This window comes from Euleptes europaea, chromosome 15, assembly GCF_029931775.1.
Source record: "Euleptes europaea isolate rEulEur1 chromosome 15, rEulEur1.hap1, whole genome shotgun sequence".
Classification (NCBI taxonomy): Eukaryota; Metazoa; Chordata; class Lepidosauria; order Squamata; family Sphaerodactylidae; genus Euleptes; species Euleptes europaea.
Genome location: NC_079326.1, coordinates 39,921,926 through 39,941,779, shown reverse-complemented (window position 1 = coordinate 39,941,779; position 19,854 = coordinate 39,921,926). Strand labels below are relative to the sequence as shown.

Below are 19,854 nucleotides of genomic sequence, written 5' to 3'. Positions count from 1 at the left end.
TTCAGCGGGGTGTAATGCTATAGCGTGCACCTTCCAAAATGGGCCATTTTCTCCAGGGTAACTGATGTCTGTCACCTGGAGATCAGCTGTAATCCCAGGAGATCTCCAGCCTCCACTTGCAGATTGGCAACCCTACTTACAATAAATAATTAAAACATCAACCCCAAATTCCTCCTCCGCAACCTAATAAAACCTTGTAACACACACAAGCAACAAAATGTCTGCAACCTACACTCTATTAAAAAGCTCAGATGAACACAGAAGGCTCCTAAAAAATTCCAAGAACTATACTCCCTTACTTCCTCAGATAGCCTATTTCACGGAAAAAACACAAGCCCTCATGAAGGCCGCAGCTGGCACGTGGGGACATATAGTGCTTTAGATGTATGGGTCCTAGGCTGCAAAGGGCCTTAAAGGTCATAGCCAGCTCCCTGAACCAAACTCAAGAGAGAAACTTGCAGGCAGAGAAACTGACAATAATCGGGCCGCTGCATTCTGAACCACCTGCAATTTCTGGGTTGTCTTCAAGGGCAGCCCAACTCAGAGAACATTACTAGGGTTGTCAACTGCCAGGTAGTAGCAGGAGATCTCCTGCTAATTCAACTGATCTCCAGCCGATAGAGATCAGATGACCTGGAGAAAAATGGCCGCTTTGCCAATTGGACTCTATGGCACTTAAGTCCCTCCCCTCCCTCTTCAGGCTCCGCCCCCAAAATCTCCCGCCGGCTGAGAACAGGGAACTGGCAACCCTACACATTACACAATGGACTTCAAGTAGTAACTACTGGTCTTTGGATGGCATAAGCAAAATATTAGATTACATTTCTTCCCTATATCCCGGTTAGAAATTCCCCTTCAATTTCCAAGGCCTATAACCGTGTTGGCGAACCTATGGCACGCGTGCCGGACTTGGCACGCGGAGCCCTGTCTGTGGGCACGCGCTGGTAAGTCGAGAAGCCCCCCCCCTTCCCCCGACTCCGGACTGCCCAGCTCGGCGGGGCTTTGAACTGCTCCGTGCTGCCCCAAGCAGTTCAAAGCCCATCCTTCCCCAGACTCTGCGCCGCCCAGCTGGGCCGCGGGAGCTTTGAACTACTCAGCGCTGTCCGGAGCAGTTCAAAGCCTCCCCTTCCCCGGACTCCTGGGGCTCCCGGCCACACCGGGATTGTTATTCATCTTTACTGGCAGGCTGCCTTCGGATGAGTAGCTGCTTCCTCCAGGCGTTTCTACCTTCCTTTAAAGGTGCCTTCTCCCCTTTTCAGCTTAATTGCCATCATTAACTTTACAATCTTTATTGCCAGCCGCAGCTTTGCTAGCTATTGTCTCATTGCAAATTACTTTGCGGGAGATCTCTTCGTCCTGTCGCTGACGTCATCACATACTTCCTTCTCCCTGCTCCACAGCAGGCGAAACGGAGCGCGCGTCTACAGCGTGCACAGAGCACTCACATTTATTTTTTTAATTCAGCAGGACTAGTAAGTGTTCCCTCATTATTAATTTCCATTGAGACCTTGCTGCCTTCCCACCGCCCCTAGACTGACACAGGCTTCAGTGTGTTCGTCACAGAGAGGATTTAACATCTACAGAACCGTTTGGCTCATTACTTGCAAGCACAGAAAGGGAGCTCCTGTTTCCCTCCCCCCCCTTCTAACCTTGTGCTTACTGCTTCTTGTGCATGCTTGTTATTCAACTATCTTGGCTGATATTGCTTATTTAATTGTGCTTATTGCTTTTTGTGTATGCCTTTTACCATCTTAGGCTGCTATTGCTGGATTAATTCTGTTGGGAGACTTTAATACACTTGCATGGGATGCAGACACATTTACTATAGCTGTTCTATTTAATTCTAAGTTGTTCATGTATTGTGGCTTTGTATTGTAATAATATTATATTGACATAGGAATATTTATTGCCATTGTAATTCATGTACTGAAAAGTGTATATTGTTACTAAACAATACTATTTGAAACAAGTGCAAGCTTTTTTGGTATTTATACTTGTGTTCACAGTTGCTGTAAGCAGTAGAGCCTTGTGCTGTATCTTGGGTTGTGACACACATTTTTGCAGCATAGGTGTTCTTTTCCATTTATTTCCTAGACTTGCCACCTGGAGGTTGGCAACCCTACCATGGCGTTTTAAGTGCAATTCTAGGGCACACACTAACTTGAGGGTGTGCTGTACTTGGATACAGCGGAGCAGCAGCCCCACATTGTTGGGTATTGCACGGCTGTTATATGCTTAGGGTTGCCAACCTCCAGGTAATAATAGTAGGAGATCTCTGCGTGGAGCAGTTCAAAGCCCCCCCCCCTTCCCCCGACGCTGCGCTGCCCAGCTGGGCAGCGGGGGCAAATTGCCGTGTTGGCACTTTGCGATAAATAAGTGAGTTTTGGGTTGCAGTTTGGGCACTTGGTCTCTAAAAGGTTCGCCATCACTGGCCTATAATATCCCCACCCATTCCCTTCCAGAAATATGTGTCCTCCTAATACAGATATCTTAGGCCTATGGTTTACTAGTGCAACTAATAATTCTGGGTTATAGTATTTATAATTACTGGGGAAACTGGTAATTTGAGTTTATTCTGAGAAGTTCTCTTAACTGGCCTAGTCACCCAAAGGGAATGGAAATGCAGCTTTGCACTCTCATTATCAAACTCTGCAGACAGAAGCATAGTTTTTGGTTTACCTTTCTTACCAAAAATCTTTAAAAATGACGATTTTAACAAATTAGGAGCATGTTCTTTAATGTATAAGTTACAAACATGAACGTCAAATCTAAAGTAGAAGGTTTATACTTTATACATGTAATTTTGGGACTGACCCTACTGTGTCCCTGTTCTCAGCTATAGTTCCTTCCCTATTGTGCTAGAGACTTTTTAAAAATGGTTGAATTTTCGCTATTGCATTTGTACACCCATTTACTGCAGATGCCTTGCTCATGTATTTTCAGCTGAAGCATAACCCTGGGTCTTTCAGAATCCATCTCAGGATCTCCTGACACACTGCATCCATGTTCCCCTAGTGCACAAGGGTGAAATAGCACGAACTCGAGACTGAAGAAAGAGATTATAAATCCAAACCATTCCAGGAGGAGAAAGCACAAGGAGCCAGAAAATGTACAAAGGCAGTACAGTACATGCACAAAACAAAAATGAAGGATGAACAGAGAATTAATATGTGCAACCATTGGAAAGCTATCACATAACACCACATCTCTGAGGGGAATCCACTGGAAAAATCTGCCCTGGTGTCATAAGCCTGTAATACTGTTGTGGCATCACTGCAAAGACAGCATTCATGTTTAATGATACCGAGTTGACATCACTGTTCTTATATTACACCCAGTCCTCGGCACTCATGTGCTGGTGCAGCAATCCTTCTGGTCCACCTATTCATATGTTTACGCCACAGCGAACCTAGCGGTAGTTTTCTGGGTTTCTGTGCTGTGCCAAGCTAAGATAAACAGGTGCTCAGTGTTTCCTTATAAATGTTTATGCCAGCCTCTTAAAAAGGAAACTTTCTTCATGCACTTCTGAAATGGTAAAGCGTCAGCACAGAGGAACTTTTACGAGACTTTCAGCCGCGTTCCTGTACAGTATGATTCCTTTTGACTTGGACTAGATGACCCTGGTGGTCCCTTCCAACTCTATGATTCTATGAATGCCTCTTTCCCCTAATATGCAAATATGTTAGCTGGTGAGGTTTTTTAAATCAGAACAAAAAGATTGCCTATAAGATGAAGGCAAATAATAATAATAGTTAGAATATGATGACTGCATTACTGATTCTACCAAGAACAGGCTCTAGAATATAACTACCCAGCATTTTACTATTTTTAAAAGTTAAAGCAGAAATAATGTTGTGGAATAGGTAATCATTTGCTCAAAGGACTCTACATGCTTCGGTCCTCATTGGAAAGTCATGTAATATAAGTACAGCTTAATGTCAAATAATTCTAAAACTTCACAGTACAGTTTTGGAACTATTCGACAATAAGTTGTAATTTTATTACATGAGTTCCCAATGAGGACCAGAGCGTCTAAAGTCCTTTGAGCAAACAGTAGACCTATTAAAAATGCTGGTATATAATAAAGCATATACAATATATAATAAAGCATTAAGTCCTGTAGCTATCCCAATATCTTTTATACAATATGCATAAACAAAAGAACAATCTCAGCAGAGAATTAAAATATATGTTACAGTTTTTCATGAGTTGCATCTGGGTTCCCCAACCAGCCTTTCAGCTGATCACGTCAGCTGCCAGCTCCTTGCTGGGAACACAATTCCCAAGAGTGTGAGGGCTCAGTTCATAATGGGACCACAGTCTGTAGGAAGAAAAGATTTCTGGCTTTCCCTTTATGCTATTTACTAACTCAAAACAGCCTTAAAGGGCAGTATTTTCCTCGCTGAGGATGGCCCAGGCTAGCCTGATCTTGTCAGATCTCAGAAGCTAAGCAGGGTCAGCCCTGGTTAGTATTTGGATGGGAGACCACCAAGGAAGACCAGGGTTGCTGTGCAGAGGAAGGCACTGGCAAACCACCTCTGTTAGTCTCTTGCCATGAAAACCCCAAAAAGGGGTCGTCATAAGTCGGCTGCGACTTGAAGGCACTTCACACACACACACACACAGGAAAAAGTCACTTTGCCTCACACACTGTGGTCTAATCCTAATCAAAAAGAAATAAATAACATTAACAGGAAACAACATTAACAGGAAATAAAATGATAAGGCCAAGGCCAATAGTGCAAAATAGGTAAAAATATTTTTTATTACTCAGAATAAACATTCCCTACGTGTTTTGCTCAAGGGGCTTCTTCAGGGGAATCTGTATGGTTATTGCAGTAAACCTTATGAACATACATTCTGTAGCCAATTTATGCTCATAAGGACTACTGCAATAACTACAGATTCCCCTGAAGAAGCCCCTTGGGCAAAATGCACAGAGAATTTTTATTCTGAGTAATAAAAAATATTTGTACCTATTTTGTCCTGTCAAAGACAGGACATTTTGGAGGACTTTCATTCATAGGGTCGCCGTGAGTCGGAAGCGACTTGATGGCACTTAACACACACACACACACACCTATTTTGCACCATTGGTCTTGGCCTTATTTTTATTTCCTAATCCTAATCAAGCTACCATACGCTTGGGAACTAACTTCCCTGCAAAAAACTCACAGCTGACATGTGACTGACTGATTGAAAGCCACGTCAGAAAATCCAACACAACCATGGAAAACCGTAACACATCATTTGGCCCTGAGACTCTGAGGGCCACATTACACATTAAGACAACCACAAGTTCGAACTGTGATCCCAACACCATTTTACAGAAGAATTTGATCATCTAAAAATCCTGCAAAGGGCCCATTCTGAGCCATGAGGAGGGGCTGTTTCAGCACTTGAAAAGGCGCTGGGGGGAGACAAGATTGTCTACCCCCCCCACACACACACACACCATTAGCATGATCAGGATTGGGGCCTCAAGTCAGTTTTTTAAATGGACACATTCTTCTGTAAAAGGGCAGCCACAGGTTGAGCCCATGGCCAACTTAGCATCTAATTTGACCCTGAGAATGAGCTTTGATTTACTTACCGTGAAGGCTCCTTCTGCTCTGAAGAGACGAGGGGCATCTTCAGCTTGGGTTATTTACCAATCCATATCTGGGAGGCAGGAACTAAAAAATATCAAAACTTCCTGTCTCCCGGGGGGAAATGACCCCTCCCTTCTCAGGGAGTCAGTAATTTTCAAGCTGAAACAAATAGAACTAGACAGGAAGATTTAACAGTACACCATAACAATTAACCTGAAAAAACTCTTTTTTAAAAAAAATACACATTAGAACTGGTGCGTAACTAAATGAACGGAGTTGGCTCTGTGGGAATTGGAGAACAATAGGAATTTTTGGAAAGACTACTGTAACAGGTAAGTGGACCAGAAAGGCATCCCCCCCCTCCGGAGGGGAGTCTTTGGTTCTAGGGCAATAAACTGATATTGTACAGTAATTAAGCTATAAATAAGTATTTTTACCCCACCACTGGCTACTCTTTTGTATATTTTTGCTGCAAGTTAGCCGGGAGGGGAAGATGCCCCTCGTCTCTTCAGAGCAGAAGGAGCCTTCACGGTAAGTAAATCAAGGCTCATTCTCGCTCTGAGAGAGAGGGGCATCTTCAGTTTGGGACGTTTGGGTAGGTTGACCTAAGTGTCTGCCGCGCACTGCAGCACCCTTCTGCCGAAGGCAGTGCCTGCCAAGGAAATAAGATCAAGTTTATAATGGCGAACGAAGGTGGAGATAGAGGACCAGGTGGCCACCCTACATATCTCCTCTACTGAGGCCTGACGGTATAGGGCCTCAGAGGTGACTGCGCTTCTGACTGAATGAGCCGTGACCCCCTGGGGAACAGGTAGGCCACTGGATTTGTATGCTTGGGCTATACAGCTCTTAATGTTGCAACTAATAGCAGCTGTAGACATGGCCTTCCCTTTATTGGGGCAGTCAGCGTGATGAAGAGGGAGTCCGATATCCTATAGGTTGATAACGGTTAATGTACACCCTCAGAGCTCTACGTAGATCTAAGGAGCGCCTCTCCTTCCTCTCCCTTGGTCAAGCAGGGTCCGGGCTGAAGGCGGGTAACGCTATCTCCTGTTGTCGATGAAAGCGTGAATTTACTTTTGGCACAAAGGTGGGGTCAGGACGTAGGATCACTCACATAACCTGGGTCAAATGGAGAGGGCTACCAATTCAGAAACCCTGTGGGCCGAGGTTATGGCCGTCCGGAACCTTCAGTCTTAACCATTTCAAGTCAATTGAACGAAGGGGCTCAAAGGGAGACTTTGTTAAGGCAGTGAGCACTGTGTGTAGTTTCCGCATGGGGAATCTATGTGCCACGGGTGGAGAAGACGACTTTACTCCCTTTAAGAATGATTTAATGTGTGGATGCGTGGCTAACGGATATCCTGCTACGCGGGGGACTAGAGTGGCAATTGCCGCCAGTTGCCTGTTCCTAGTGGAACACTTAAGACCCATTTTACGGCCATCCTAAAGGAAGGCGAGAAGGTTGGCCACCTTGGGTTTAAGTGGGTTCAGGTGTTTACTGCGGCACCATCGGGTGAAGGCCTTCCAGGTGGTGTTATAGATATGAAGAGTGGAAGGACGATGCGAGGCAGGATCGTTTCGATGCCCTCTGGTTCGTAGCCGCATTCTAGAAGCCTTCCCCTCTCAATGGCCAGATGGTCAACTTGTACCAGGCCGGATCCAGGTGGCATATCAAACCCTGGAGGAGCAGATCGTGTAGATCTGGGAGGCGCCAAGGTGGTGTAAATGATAAAGGACAAAGATATATGTAATATTCTGGTTGCAAAACGGAATAACCAACCCTGAACTGCAAGTTCACTATCAACCCCTGAAGCCAAGTTATTATTGCGAGAGTGGGGCAGACTTAAACTAATCAATGGGCCGTTGCACCGAATCTTAATGGGGCCATTATCCCAGAAAGAAAACAGCTGATCCTCCCTCAGAAATATCGGACTGCTGCTATGAGGGCCTTACATGATGATTTTGGGCATCTGGGATCAGAACGTACTTTGGACCTTGTTAGAAGTAGATTTTATTGGTAGAAGATGTACGCAAGAAATGTGAGACATGTGCACGGTGTGTTCAGAGAAAGACTTTACCTACTAGGTCTGCATATTTGGAAACAATTTCCACCAGCAAACCTTTAGGACTGTGTGTATGGACTTCCTCGCACTTGAAGTAGATCAGAAAAAATATAGGAAATGTACTTGTTGTGACTGATCATTTTACTCGATATGGTCAGGCATATCCCACTAAGGACCAAAAGCCAGTACTGTTGCTAGAGTTTTATGGGAGAAATACTTTTCCATTTTCGGGTTGCTAACAAGAATACATACTGACCAAGGAGGGACTTGAGAGTAACCTGTTAAAGGAGGTCCTTGCAGTAGCTGGCATCAAGAAATCCAGAACTACACCTTAACATCCACAAGGAGACCCATAGGCAGAGCGTTTTAAAAGGGCACTTCTGAATATGCTGGGTACACTTCGGCCAGAGCAGAAAACATATTGGAGTCAATATGTTGCATATAATGCTACCTGGAATGATAATCAATGCGCCACTGGAGCTACTCCATATTCTTTGATGTTTGGGTGTGAGCCACACCTACCAATAGATTTATGTTTTGGCGTTTCAGCAGAGGGAAAGGGCCCTCAGAATTACCATCAGTATGCCACTAAGCTGCATGAGAGACTGCAGGAAGCCTACCGTCTTGCTACAGCAGCGGCTAGAAAGAACAGTGACAGGCATAAACTTTGCTATGATGGCGGAGTGCGTTCCCAGGAACTTCAGCCAGAAGAGTTTTGTTGCGGAATGTAGGTGTTGCAGGAAAATGCAAAATAGGAGACCGATGGAAAGCCATGCCTTACTATGTGGTGGAAAAAATGGGGGATATGCCAGTCTATAAAATCAAACCTGAAATAGGCCGGGGGCCAATAAAGACCATACATAGAAATCTTCTGTTGCCCATTGGTGAATTAGTTGTGATGCAACCCACAGTAGCATCTCATGTGAACCACAATGTAAAGCAACGAATTCCAACACGGAACAATCCTTCCGGACAGCTTGAAATAACTGGCTCAGACAGTGATTTAGAGGATGAGGATGATAATTGGGTATATTGAAATGAAATGCTCAGACTGCAAGAGGAATGTTCAATGGCTAGTAGTGGTGAATCTCATGAAAATGAAGGAAATTCCTCACAGATCAATGAGAGCCTAAGAGAAACCAACCAGATTTCTAGCACCCTGAAACCCAGAAGCAGACCCCTTTTGCATCATTAGCTTCTGTGCCAGAAAACCTGTCGCCTCCATCTCCATCATCAGATATTTTGTCTCATGCACCTAATAGTCCTGGGGAGGGACAGAGTCCTTCTATGGAAACCCAGGCAGATACTGAAGATGTTGCTTTAGTTGATGAACAGGACCGCTCTGTAGTTCACCCTCCTGAGGTAAACAAGCCACTACCTAGCTGAACTGAGGCATCCAGTCTTAACAGAAGAGACAGGGAGATTAAACCTGTGCAACGTCTGACTTATACAGCTCCAAGTGTAGCAAGTGAGCAGCCCATTCATATAGCTCATAGGTTAGTGAATGTTTTGGGCAACCTCTGCACATTTAGAAGGGGAAGAGTGCAAGTTCCACAAGTACCACAATGGGTGTAAAATGGAGGTATTGCAGAAATTTACCAGGACATCAAATGTTTGGCTGGGGGGAGAATGTAAGCCTTTTAAAAAGTGTATTTATGTTGAAAAGTGTATTGCGAGAAACAATGAACACGGCATTTTGTGTGGTGGGACTTCACCTCTGGAACGCCCCGCCACTTGAGGCTCAACTTGTGCCTACTTTGCTGTCTTGTAGGTTGCCAGGCCAAATTTTACCCAGGCTTTTATTTAGAGGTTTAATTTTTCCAGCTTTTTAAAAAGGGTCTGCTTCTGGTCTGAGATCTCCTTTATAGATTGCTATAGGCTGTTTATGTCCCTGGGATTGGTTTGATAGTTTGCTGTATTCATACTGATAGCTTATTATTTTGATTGTAAACCACCAGGAGCAGGGCTTTGATGAGGTAGCACAGGAGCCTCCTAAACAAACATACATGTTTGGACAAAAACACACAGGCACAATCCTTCATGGACTATGCTACTTCAGAATGTGAGAGTGAATATTCCTCTAAGTTAAGAACTCCCAGGCCTGCAGACAGAAAAGTTCTAGCTTAGCCTTATCCCATGACTTTCTAGTTTCTACATGCTGGGGATTTTTTTAAAGCATGGCTTAGCATTTAAACCAGCATCTTAAACTCTTTCACTTGCATTTTAAAGCAGGCTAACACCACATGTAGATCGCCTTTAGTTAACTACTTTCCTTTGCTCATAAGCACAAAATATTTACTGCAAATGCTACCTCTACAACTTGTCACCACTTTCTCCACATCAAGAAGCAATGCAAGAATGAAAGAATGCAACAGCTTTCCCCTCACAGACTTCCGTTTCCATTTGAATTGCTTCTTTTTTTAAAAAGAAGGACAAAGATAATGTTGTCGGCATGAAAGGCAAATTTAAAATAGCTAGAATCGAGTCCAGCAGCCTCTTAGAGAGCAACAAGATTTTTGGGGTATATCAGCTCTTGAGAGTCAAAGCTATTTGATAAAGGGATCTTTGACTCTTGAAAGCTTATACCCCCAAAATCATGTTGCTCTCTAAGAGGCTGCTGGACTCGATTCTAGCTATTTTATGTTGGTCTCTAAAATGCTACTGGACTCAAACCTAGCAAGACTAAAATGGTTCATATACTCTGCTAACCATAGTCTGACTTTCTGATAGGAAACAGCACGCAAAAGAAATTAATAGCAACATTTCAACAAACTTCCCAGAAGGAAATGCATGCCTGCCATGCCACAGCAATGAGTTAAGTGGCTTTATAAACAGCATGCACAGAGAATACGTCTATATTTAATTCTCTAACAGAAAAGGGGTCATGTACAGATTATTCTATTCTGGTTTATTAATTTTGCTGTTAGATCATTCTATTTTTTTTAATTGGGCATTTTTCTATTTGCTTTCCTGCGTTATTTGTGCATGCATTCCTCATACCTACTCCTGAGAGCCACATTTTTAGAGAAATCTGGCTGTAAATGTTCTGCCCCATTAATATATAACATGCAGTAATGATTCTCTGAGGTTTTCTTGTTGCCACTGCAGCTGCCAAGTGGGTTTCCCTGCATTTTCCCTGCACTGGTCTGCCCACAGTGGCAAAGTCATTCTGCAACACTAGGGGGCCTTTATCATTTTTTTTAAAAGAAACTGCCAAGTGATATATCATTATAGTCCCTTTCATTGCAGAGATATAATGGGAAAAGCATACCGCTGCAATGAAAAGGGACAGACATGAAAGCTGGAAACTCAGAGGACCTGAGACAGATCACTATAACATATTAATAACACTATAGTGTTTTGTTAGTTACTGGTTTAAAAAACAAACACATTGAAAACACTTTAGTGGCACTGGAGGGGCAAAGGAATAGCCTCTACAGGGGGACTGGGCAGGCAGAATGTCGCCTGCTAGACTTTCCCATCCACTCAGATGCCACCCTGGCTTTGCAACTATCTTTCCTAAAATAATGTAGTAAAGTAGGTTTAGAAAAGATTAAAGTTGGGCTAAAGCTGGAAGATGCATAAGAACACCATGATGCTATGTGGAAGTAAGGGGAAAATCGACTTTCAATTAACATCAAACACAGTGTGGAAGTGATATGGTCTCTACTACATGCACAGGGAAAAACAAATTATGTTCTATAAGTAAGGAAAAGGAATGCATGTAAAAAGTCATCCCATGGTCCATTTCTTTTTGTGAAAGTTAATAGCGAAATGGCTTTGAAATTTGGTTTATGGCTACCATGTTAAACCCAGTTATGATAAGCCAACCCAAGCAATGTGCTCTTATCAAGAAAGTCTCAGTCTATGGTAAACTCCAGAGAATTCTATAGTTGTGTAGTGACCACCAAAATAGCCACCGTTCATGTCTGAGCTTGAATATTCTTGGAAAAACCATCCACTTAGATGGAGGTAACTAACGGTCAAAAACATGACACAATTTGTTCACTAGATGACTTTGGGTTTCCCTAACCCAACGTGTCAGCAGCAGGAACGTCGTTTTAAAGATCAGAGGGATTGTTTTTCTGACTTGAGCTGCCTCCTCCGGCCCTCCCAGGGAAATTATTTACGTAATAGCATGCTGCTCCAAAGTCTGAAAACGGCCAGCCGGGAGTGGGTGGGGGGGTGGAGCTTCCTCCCCCCTCCCCTCCCAGGTCAAGCCAGAAAAACAATCCCTCTGATCTTTAAAATGACATTCCTACAGCTGACAAGTTCGGTTTGGGAAACCTGGAGTCATCTAGCGAACAAATGTATTATGTATTTTGACCCATATTTAAGCAGACATCCTCCATCTTTTCTAGGTATCGTGATAAAGAAATTTCCAATTCAGAACTTCAACATCCAGACTATTTTAAGACTTCCCAGTCTGAAACCAGCATCTTGAACTACGTCCTAAAGGTGGTGCTAACTGCAGTTTCCTCACTGTAATCACTAATTGGTGAAGAATACAGAGAGTCTTCAAAGTCAAACACAATGCCCTAAACAAGTGCAAAGTTGTGACTGACAGCTGCTTCTTCAAAAATGCAAGAAACAGGCCATATACTTGTGACCATGTGGATGAAAACTGTTCCTACTCAACTCCTGGGCTAACATTCTAGGGATGTTTAAGGAAACCAGATCTTTTCACCCAAAAGATGAAATAAACAACTATTACAAAAAAAACACACACCCAGTATTTACATATTCAAGTAATTTTCTTAGCAACACTGTGGTTCATTGGCTTTATCTGCAGTCTCAGTTTGGTTGAATGTATTTTCTGTAAATCCATTCTTAATTTATAGTACAACTGATGATCCAGTATGAGCTAGCTGGGTTTGGATGTAGGGGAAGATAACATCTGTACTCAGCCATAAAACTGACTGGGTGGCCTTGGCCTAATTTAATCTACCCTACCTCACAGAGTGATTGTGAGGATAAAATGAAATAACCCCCCAAACGCTAGACTGAGCTCACTGGGAAAAAGGGGGATATAAACAGCAGAGCTATATATAAAACACTCAACTGAATCTGTTGCCAATATTTTGATTACAGCCTATTGATGTGGATATTTCTGTTACCAAAAGGCAAAGCAAACATATGTTCAAATTATGTATGCAAAGATACATTATTACCACTGAAGATTTCACAATAAACCACCATACATGCCACCTTCTCAGCCTCACAGATTACCAAATTTACATATAAAATATTCTATTTAAATTTACATACAAATATTACAGGTGTTAAGTGCACTGAAAAAGCATGATTAATGTGTGCAACTCTTAACAGAGTAAGCTAGTCAAATCTCCATGACTAGAATGGCCATTTTATTGGCTGGTTCAAACAACAGCAAACAAAAGATTTAAACTAAACATTTCCAAGAAAGAAAGTGCTATATACTCATAATTATGTGCCAAAAGTATATTTATGGAAATGAATTGCTTCAGAATTGCAGTAATCTTAAAATAAAAACCCATATCTGATCATGTGGGCAGTGCTGGATGAAAGTTACTCAAAACAATCTCTATAAACCACCATAAATTACAACCAATAATAAAAAGAACTTTAAGACTGAATCATGCAGGGCAACTGAGACTATTTAGGTCAGCAGGTGGCAGATATTTGAAGCAAGAATCTAACATTGAAGGTAAAATGGAAGACAAATGACAATGATGGGCTACTAGATAGAAATCCACGCTGGAACATTAAGAATCACAGGCCATTCTGAATCATTCTAAATATCCCACTGATTTTAAGAAGACTTATTTCAAAACAAGTGTGCCTAAGACTGTGAAGCCTCAAAATCTAGATGCAATTAAAATATGACTGAATATTGTAAAACCAGACCAGGTTTCTTGCTCTCTGACCTATTTTGATGACAAACAGAACACCAAAACCAGTGGCCTTTTGTCCCTGACAAATCTAAACAGCCATTGTGAAAAGTACGCATATGACTAAGGTCACCAACACAGATGGACAACATGATGTCTTTTGCAAACATTTCAGATATTGATTCGGTAAATATTATTTCTTTCACACGTCAGAGACCAGACTAGCTTTTGGTGGGTTAAGCAGATACAATGCAATGTTGATTTCTGTGTTCTGTACTTAATTGGGTATAATATTTTATATTGAAATTTTTTTTCTTAAACCGTCGTTACTCTCACTGAGACAATTCAATGGGACTCACTGACGCAAAAGTACAATCTCACTTGCTACTTCATTTATTTTCACAGTCGAAATACAGTCCAACCTTATGCATGTTTACCAAGAACTAAGTCTCATTAAGTTCAACGAGAGCCAGTCCCTAGCAAGCATGCATGGGATTACGGCCAATTAATCATCATTTGAGGTAGTGCCCATAATTAGCAATCCTACCTAACGTTCAGATCAAAGTTTGCAAAACAGGATTGTAATCCTACACATTCTTACTTGGGATAGTCCCATTGAACTCAGTGGATATTATAATCCAATCTTCTGCAGGAAGAAAGTATTCCTTATCCCGCTCACGCCAATGTCATGTGTATGCAGTATTTTGCTAACTGTGTATAAACAATGTTCTTTTAGTGAGTGAAGCTGCTTTAAAATAGAATGGCATATTCACACTGAGAATACCTTTTAGCATGCCAACATGTGTCTATAAATACAGATTTGATTAACCTAAATGCTGCCCATCTAGGCTGCAATCTTACTTTCAATTTCGAGCAAGTAACAACCTGGAAAAAACAATTTGTGATTTTTAAAAAAAAGGCAGCTCTGGATTGTCACTATTTTAGCGTAAGAGAGTTATCTTACTTGATACTTGTATATCTTAAAATCACAAAAAGGACATAACTCTTACTCGTCTGCATTCAGCCATAAGCTGAACTTCTGAGTGCACTACCCACATGCAAAAGTTTGAAAATGGCTCAAGTTGTTTAATCACATAGACAAAAGTGCATCTACTAACAGTAAAAGTCTGAAAGTTCAGCAAGCACTTACCTCTTTCTCTATTTTAAGTAGCTTCTTCACAGCCACCTCTTTTTCTTGAGATATCCATTGGGCTCGATACACACTCCCAAAACTCCCTCCGCCACAGTTTTCAAAGAACTGCAAGTCATCAAATTTAATTTGCACAAATGAGGCACCGAGAGACGACATCTCATAATGACAAAATACACCACGGCAAAAAAATCTGTAGAAAGAGAGGAGGGGGAAATCTAATTAATATTGACACAGTTCAATGAATTGTTAGCTTTGCATTATCACACAGGATACACTGAGAACTAACAAGATCCGACAAGTACAATACACTGGAACACTCACACGGAGTACGTATTCTATTCAGATTCTCGAAGCTAGAAACAGCTAGAAAATTCACCTTCTCCTTTTTCAAATGCTGGAGAATCTCAGGAAAAGGCTATGTACATGAGACCAGTTCCCTTACAGTGACATACACTGTCAAAAGGGAAACGTGAATGCAACTGTCGGCTTGCCTAGGAGTTCTGGAATTTGGGATATGCAATGTAGCCACATGGTGATCGCTTCTCAAGAAATATACACATAACCTAAGCCATTGAACATTCTGGCACAAAGACTACTTTAGATCTCTCCAGACCAACCCCTCTCAGCCTGTGAACGATCTCTAAGGCAGGAGCACTTAATACACAGATGTAAAAAAACTTGCCATAAACCCAAGCCTCTTCCAGAGGGGCTTAGTTATGCCTTCAACAGCAAGCACACACCGATTTATCTTGGTTGCAACTTGCAGTATAACAAAAACACCATGTATATGCCAAGAAAAGGCTTTTTTATAGTTATAGGAGATAATATCATATTTCTCAGAGCGGAACAGAACATTCTCCCCTTAAAGTTGTAAGTCACAAGACTCTTCAAATCATCTTAAAAGCTATCGTCTGCAGTGGCTCACTTGAGAAGTCCAGCCTCTGACCAAAATGTGATCCAACTGAAAATTCATGGAGGACTCAAGTGGAAAGCAGTCTACAGATAATTTTTCAGGGAAAACTCACTGTAACAGGCTCACAGTAACCAGATCTTACTACAGGTTGAGTATCTCTTATCTGCTTGAACCATAAGTATTTTGGATTTTTTCAGATAAGGGATACTCAATGGTGGGAGAGCTGGAGGGGGCTTGAGTCAGGGGGGTTCCCTTCCTCCCTGAGCCACCCGCACGCCTGCTATTCTGGGCCTGGAGCCAGAAGCCTGTTTGCCTGTACTGGCCCTGGCTTCCTGGGGCCTGGGATGTGGGCATCAGAGTTGCTGCAGCTGGGGGAGGGTGGGTGGCGCTTCCTCATTCCTTCTTTAGGCCTCTTCCCCACTCTTCTCCCTTCCCCGATGCCACGGAGAAGACCAGAGGAGAAGCCTACAGAGGGAAGCACCACCCAACCTCCCCCTGCGGTGGTGAAGAGCAGAGGAGAAGCTTAAAGAGGACATGAGGAAGAGCCATGGCAGGGGAAGGGTGGGCGGCACTTCCTCCTTCCCTCTGTAGGCATCTCCTCCACGCTTCGCCGCAGTCGGGGGAGGGTGGGCAGTGCTTCCTCCTTCCCTCTTTAGGCCTCTGCCCTACTCTTCTCCCTTCCCCAATGCCGGTAGGTTTGGGAGGTTTGACGGTGGGTCAGGCTCCTTCCCACTGGCCGGCCAGGGTGATGGGGGTTGGTCTGAGGCTCCCTGCACCGGTCTTTTCACGCTGCCCAGAACTCGCAAAAAACTTCAGTTTTTAGAATACTTCCATTCTTGAAGTTCCAGATAAGGGATACTCAACCTGTATATATTTAACAAAGTTTGGTTTTAAAAAACCCAAACAACCCTATCATTACAAGCAATACAGCCACAAAACATTCCATATAGACTTCGGTAAGAAGTCCTGCGTGATTCTGCAGAGATGCTTATTTTGCAGTAAGTGCAGAGCAGGTCCTTTTTGTACCTTCCTATATCAGAAATATTCTGTAACATTTGCTGCATTTGCATTACCATTAAGGAGTACTTGAATTTGCTCCACTAGATGAAGATAATACAAGGTATGATTATTTTCAGGAGGCCAGAAACTTGTCACCAGTTTCACACATGATGTTAATGTCAACTGATGGATGTTATTAGAGATGTAAAAGCCTGAGGGAAAACAGGAAAAGACAATCCCCCCTCATTTTTCCCATTGGAGAAATTGGAAATTTTAGGTAGCACTTTAAAAGAAATTCTTTTCCAGACAAAGAATGTATAGTATGACGATTTTAATGTATGACAATCTACAATATTAAATTATGATAATTCCTGTATATACTGGAGACATATATAATATTGTCAAGGTCATAGTTTATACTCAGTCATTATAGTGCATATAATAACACACTAGTTAATAATTCAACATTTGTTGAATATAACATTTAACTTAGTATCAAAATACGCTGCTAGTTCTAAAATAACTGACAGTATAAGACTGTTTTTGTCTCAATAATTCATTTATTTATTACAAAATTTTTGTTTTCTATTTTTAATTTTTATTTGTTCCTGTTTCAAATGGCAAAAACCAAGACACCAGTAGTACCAGATGCAGCAGATTGCTGCTTTCTCCCACTCTGTGTAGTACTGGATGCATTTGCAATTTTTGCTTGCAAAAAACTAAGGCATTTATACCTTTAACTTTTAGAAATATGCCAAACAGTACAACTTTGTAGGTGAACTACATTAATGATGTATTTTATGTTGTTGGAGTAATAAACAGTCATTTAGGATGGATAAGCAAACAAGTAATGCATGTTTTACGTTTCCTCCAAATTTCCATTTTCCCTCCAAAAAAAGAAATCACTTTCGACCCACCCCATTGTCTTCAAAATTTCTATAATCTTAACTATTTGGGAGTTGTGCTGAAATAAATAAATAAAGCAACATTTTGGAGATTAAGAAGATATAGCACAGCCACAACCTGTTCCCTGGCAGCAAGACCAAATTCCAGTACAGTGCAATGAAACACAGACACACTGCTAAAAGTTCTGATGTTGTTTCAAATAACAGAAATGTTTATTAATATGATTAACAGTGCAATCCTAAGAGGGGGCAAAAGGCCTTTAGAGGTGCCGTGACCTCTGCACCGGCGTAAGTGGGCACTCATGCCGACGTTGGAACATTTATGCCGGCGCCAGGGAGAGGCACAGCAGTGCAAGACACGGGCACCGGCGCAACCTCAGCAGCAGCGCTCCTCCAACGCAGTCTCGCACTGGCGCCAAAGGGGGCATTCCCAGGGTGGGGCTGACTTTAGTCAGCTCCCTAAGCCCTTTCACCCCGGGGAACTCTATTTCTGCCGGCGTGAACTTACGCCAGCAAAAATGGTAGTGTTGCCCCAATGGAACTGCATCCAGCAGTTACACGAGACTTCAGGTATTTTCCTGTGCGGCTTGCTTGCCTCAGTGCAGTAAACCCAGCTGCGTCATCCCTAGTGAAACTACCCCCCCCCCAGGATTGTGCTATTAGTATGTCCAAGCTCAGCACACACTCATGTAAAGATATTACTGAAAAACACCCAGTTCAAGTATTCAGTATTCTTCTGCGTGTGTGCAACTGCTACAGACAAACAGCTCAAGGTATACCAAACTGTTTGCTTTAGAGCTGGTTTGCACAGCAGAACTGGGATGCTTTTTTTAGGAATAAGAGTTCCCACAAGTCTTGTTGCTTTATTTTTAAGGGACTCCATACTATGATAGGAAAGGAAGAATAGATATTCTAGCGACCTATCTCAGCTAGGATGGAAAGATGCTGAGAGAACGTTTTGACCTCGTGTAGGTTAGACAAAGAAACAAAAAGACAAAACTGGAAGGAAGTCCCTAAGAATAGCATTCTGGGTAAACAAAGAGACAGAAGCCGAATTGAAGCAAAGGAAAGATCCATAAGAAACTGACCTCTATCCCCCTTACTAGCTCTACTGCCCCCTCCGGAGTACTGGTATGCTTGATACAAAGAGGAATTGTACTGTCCTTCCCTTCCAACACAATCCTCTTATGTCCTTATTACAAACCGGAGGGGTTGAAGCTTGTGACTTGTGTAAGCGACTTGTGTAAGGCTGCCTAGGAAATCTAAGGCTCAGATACAAGATTTCCAGAGGAGGACTTCCAATCAGATGCTTAGACGGTTGCGGCATTTTATAAGCAAATGAAATGAGAGCACTATTACATGCGAAATTGTGTTGCAATCGTTGATGTACATGCCTAAATTTAGTCACACCGCTATTACAGCTGATGGAATTTCCCTTGTATAAACTGACCGGGTTCATTCTCAGTTGACTCACCTAGCATCCAAAACTCTAATCACAGCAATAGGCAAGCAGAGAAATTGCAGGACGTGGTTCGGATGAAAAGGAGAGAGCGAGAGCTGCATCAACAGCACCATTATGTTTTTTGACATTCCTGTACCACGAAGGCCAAGATCATTCTAGTTTTAGCAACTCTCACACCACAAAGGTAACGCTGACAACAGGGATAATGTCCACAAAGCAATTAGAACATTCTGATATTCTAAGTATTATTCTGCATTTTTGTTATTACTGTACAGATCCCAACAGCCTACTCCCTGTTTAAATTAACTTACATAATCTTTGGCACCTTCTCTGCCTGTCAAAAACTATATTCACAAAACTTTCATCTGTAGAAATGACACAGGCAGCTTGTATGTTGCTACAGTTCAGGGGTCCCTGACATAGTGCCCATGGGTGCCATGGCGCCCAACATGTTTCCCGGTTCCCACCAGTGTTTTTAAAAAGTGGGTGGGGCCGGGTTGGGCTCTTGCCCAGTAGGGCTTCTAACTGGCCGCTGAAGATCTGATCAGCGATGCAGATCAAAATAACATCGTTTCAGTGGCAGCCGCCACCACAGTGTTTGCATTATTCTCTCTCACCACTTTCCGTGTATTTTTAAATTATCCCTCTTCTCCCCTGCACTTGGGCTTTTTCTGTGGTGGGTTTTTTTTTGCCTCCTGCAGCAGCTGTTTTATGGTTGGCTCCAATTACTGTGCCAGCCATTTTGTTATGGCGCCCATCAGCCAGCGTCAGAATTTCAAGTGTCCACCGGCTCAAAAACAGTTGCGGACCCCTGCTTTAGATTTTCTAGGGCCCCATCTCCAACGCAAAGAGCAATAACAGTAATCGAAGCTATCCAGGCTGAATGTGATAAGCT

The 19,854-nt window shown here is 42.5% G+C and overlaps 1 protein-coding gene across 2 annotated transcripts in view; it reads right to left on the bottom strand.

Moving 5' to 3' along the window:
• Nucleotides 1-14,861, bottom strand: part of MAP3K20 (mitogen-activated protein kinase kinase kinase 20) — a 107,642-nt gene extending 92,781 nt beyond the window's left edge. For both annotated transcript variants that reach the window (XM_056861460.1, XM_056861459.1), the window contains exon 1: nucleotides 14,678-14,861. In XM_056861460.1, the coding sequence (XP_056717438.1) occupies nucleotides 14,678-14,836 (159 nt within the window). In that variant the 5' untranslated portion in view covers nucleotides 14,837-14,861. The remainder of the gene's footprint in view (nucleotides 1-14,677) is intronic.
• Nucleotides 14,862-19,854: the final 4,993 nt, after the last annotated feature.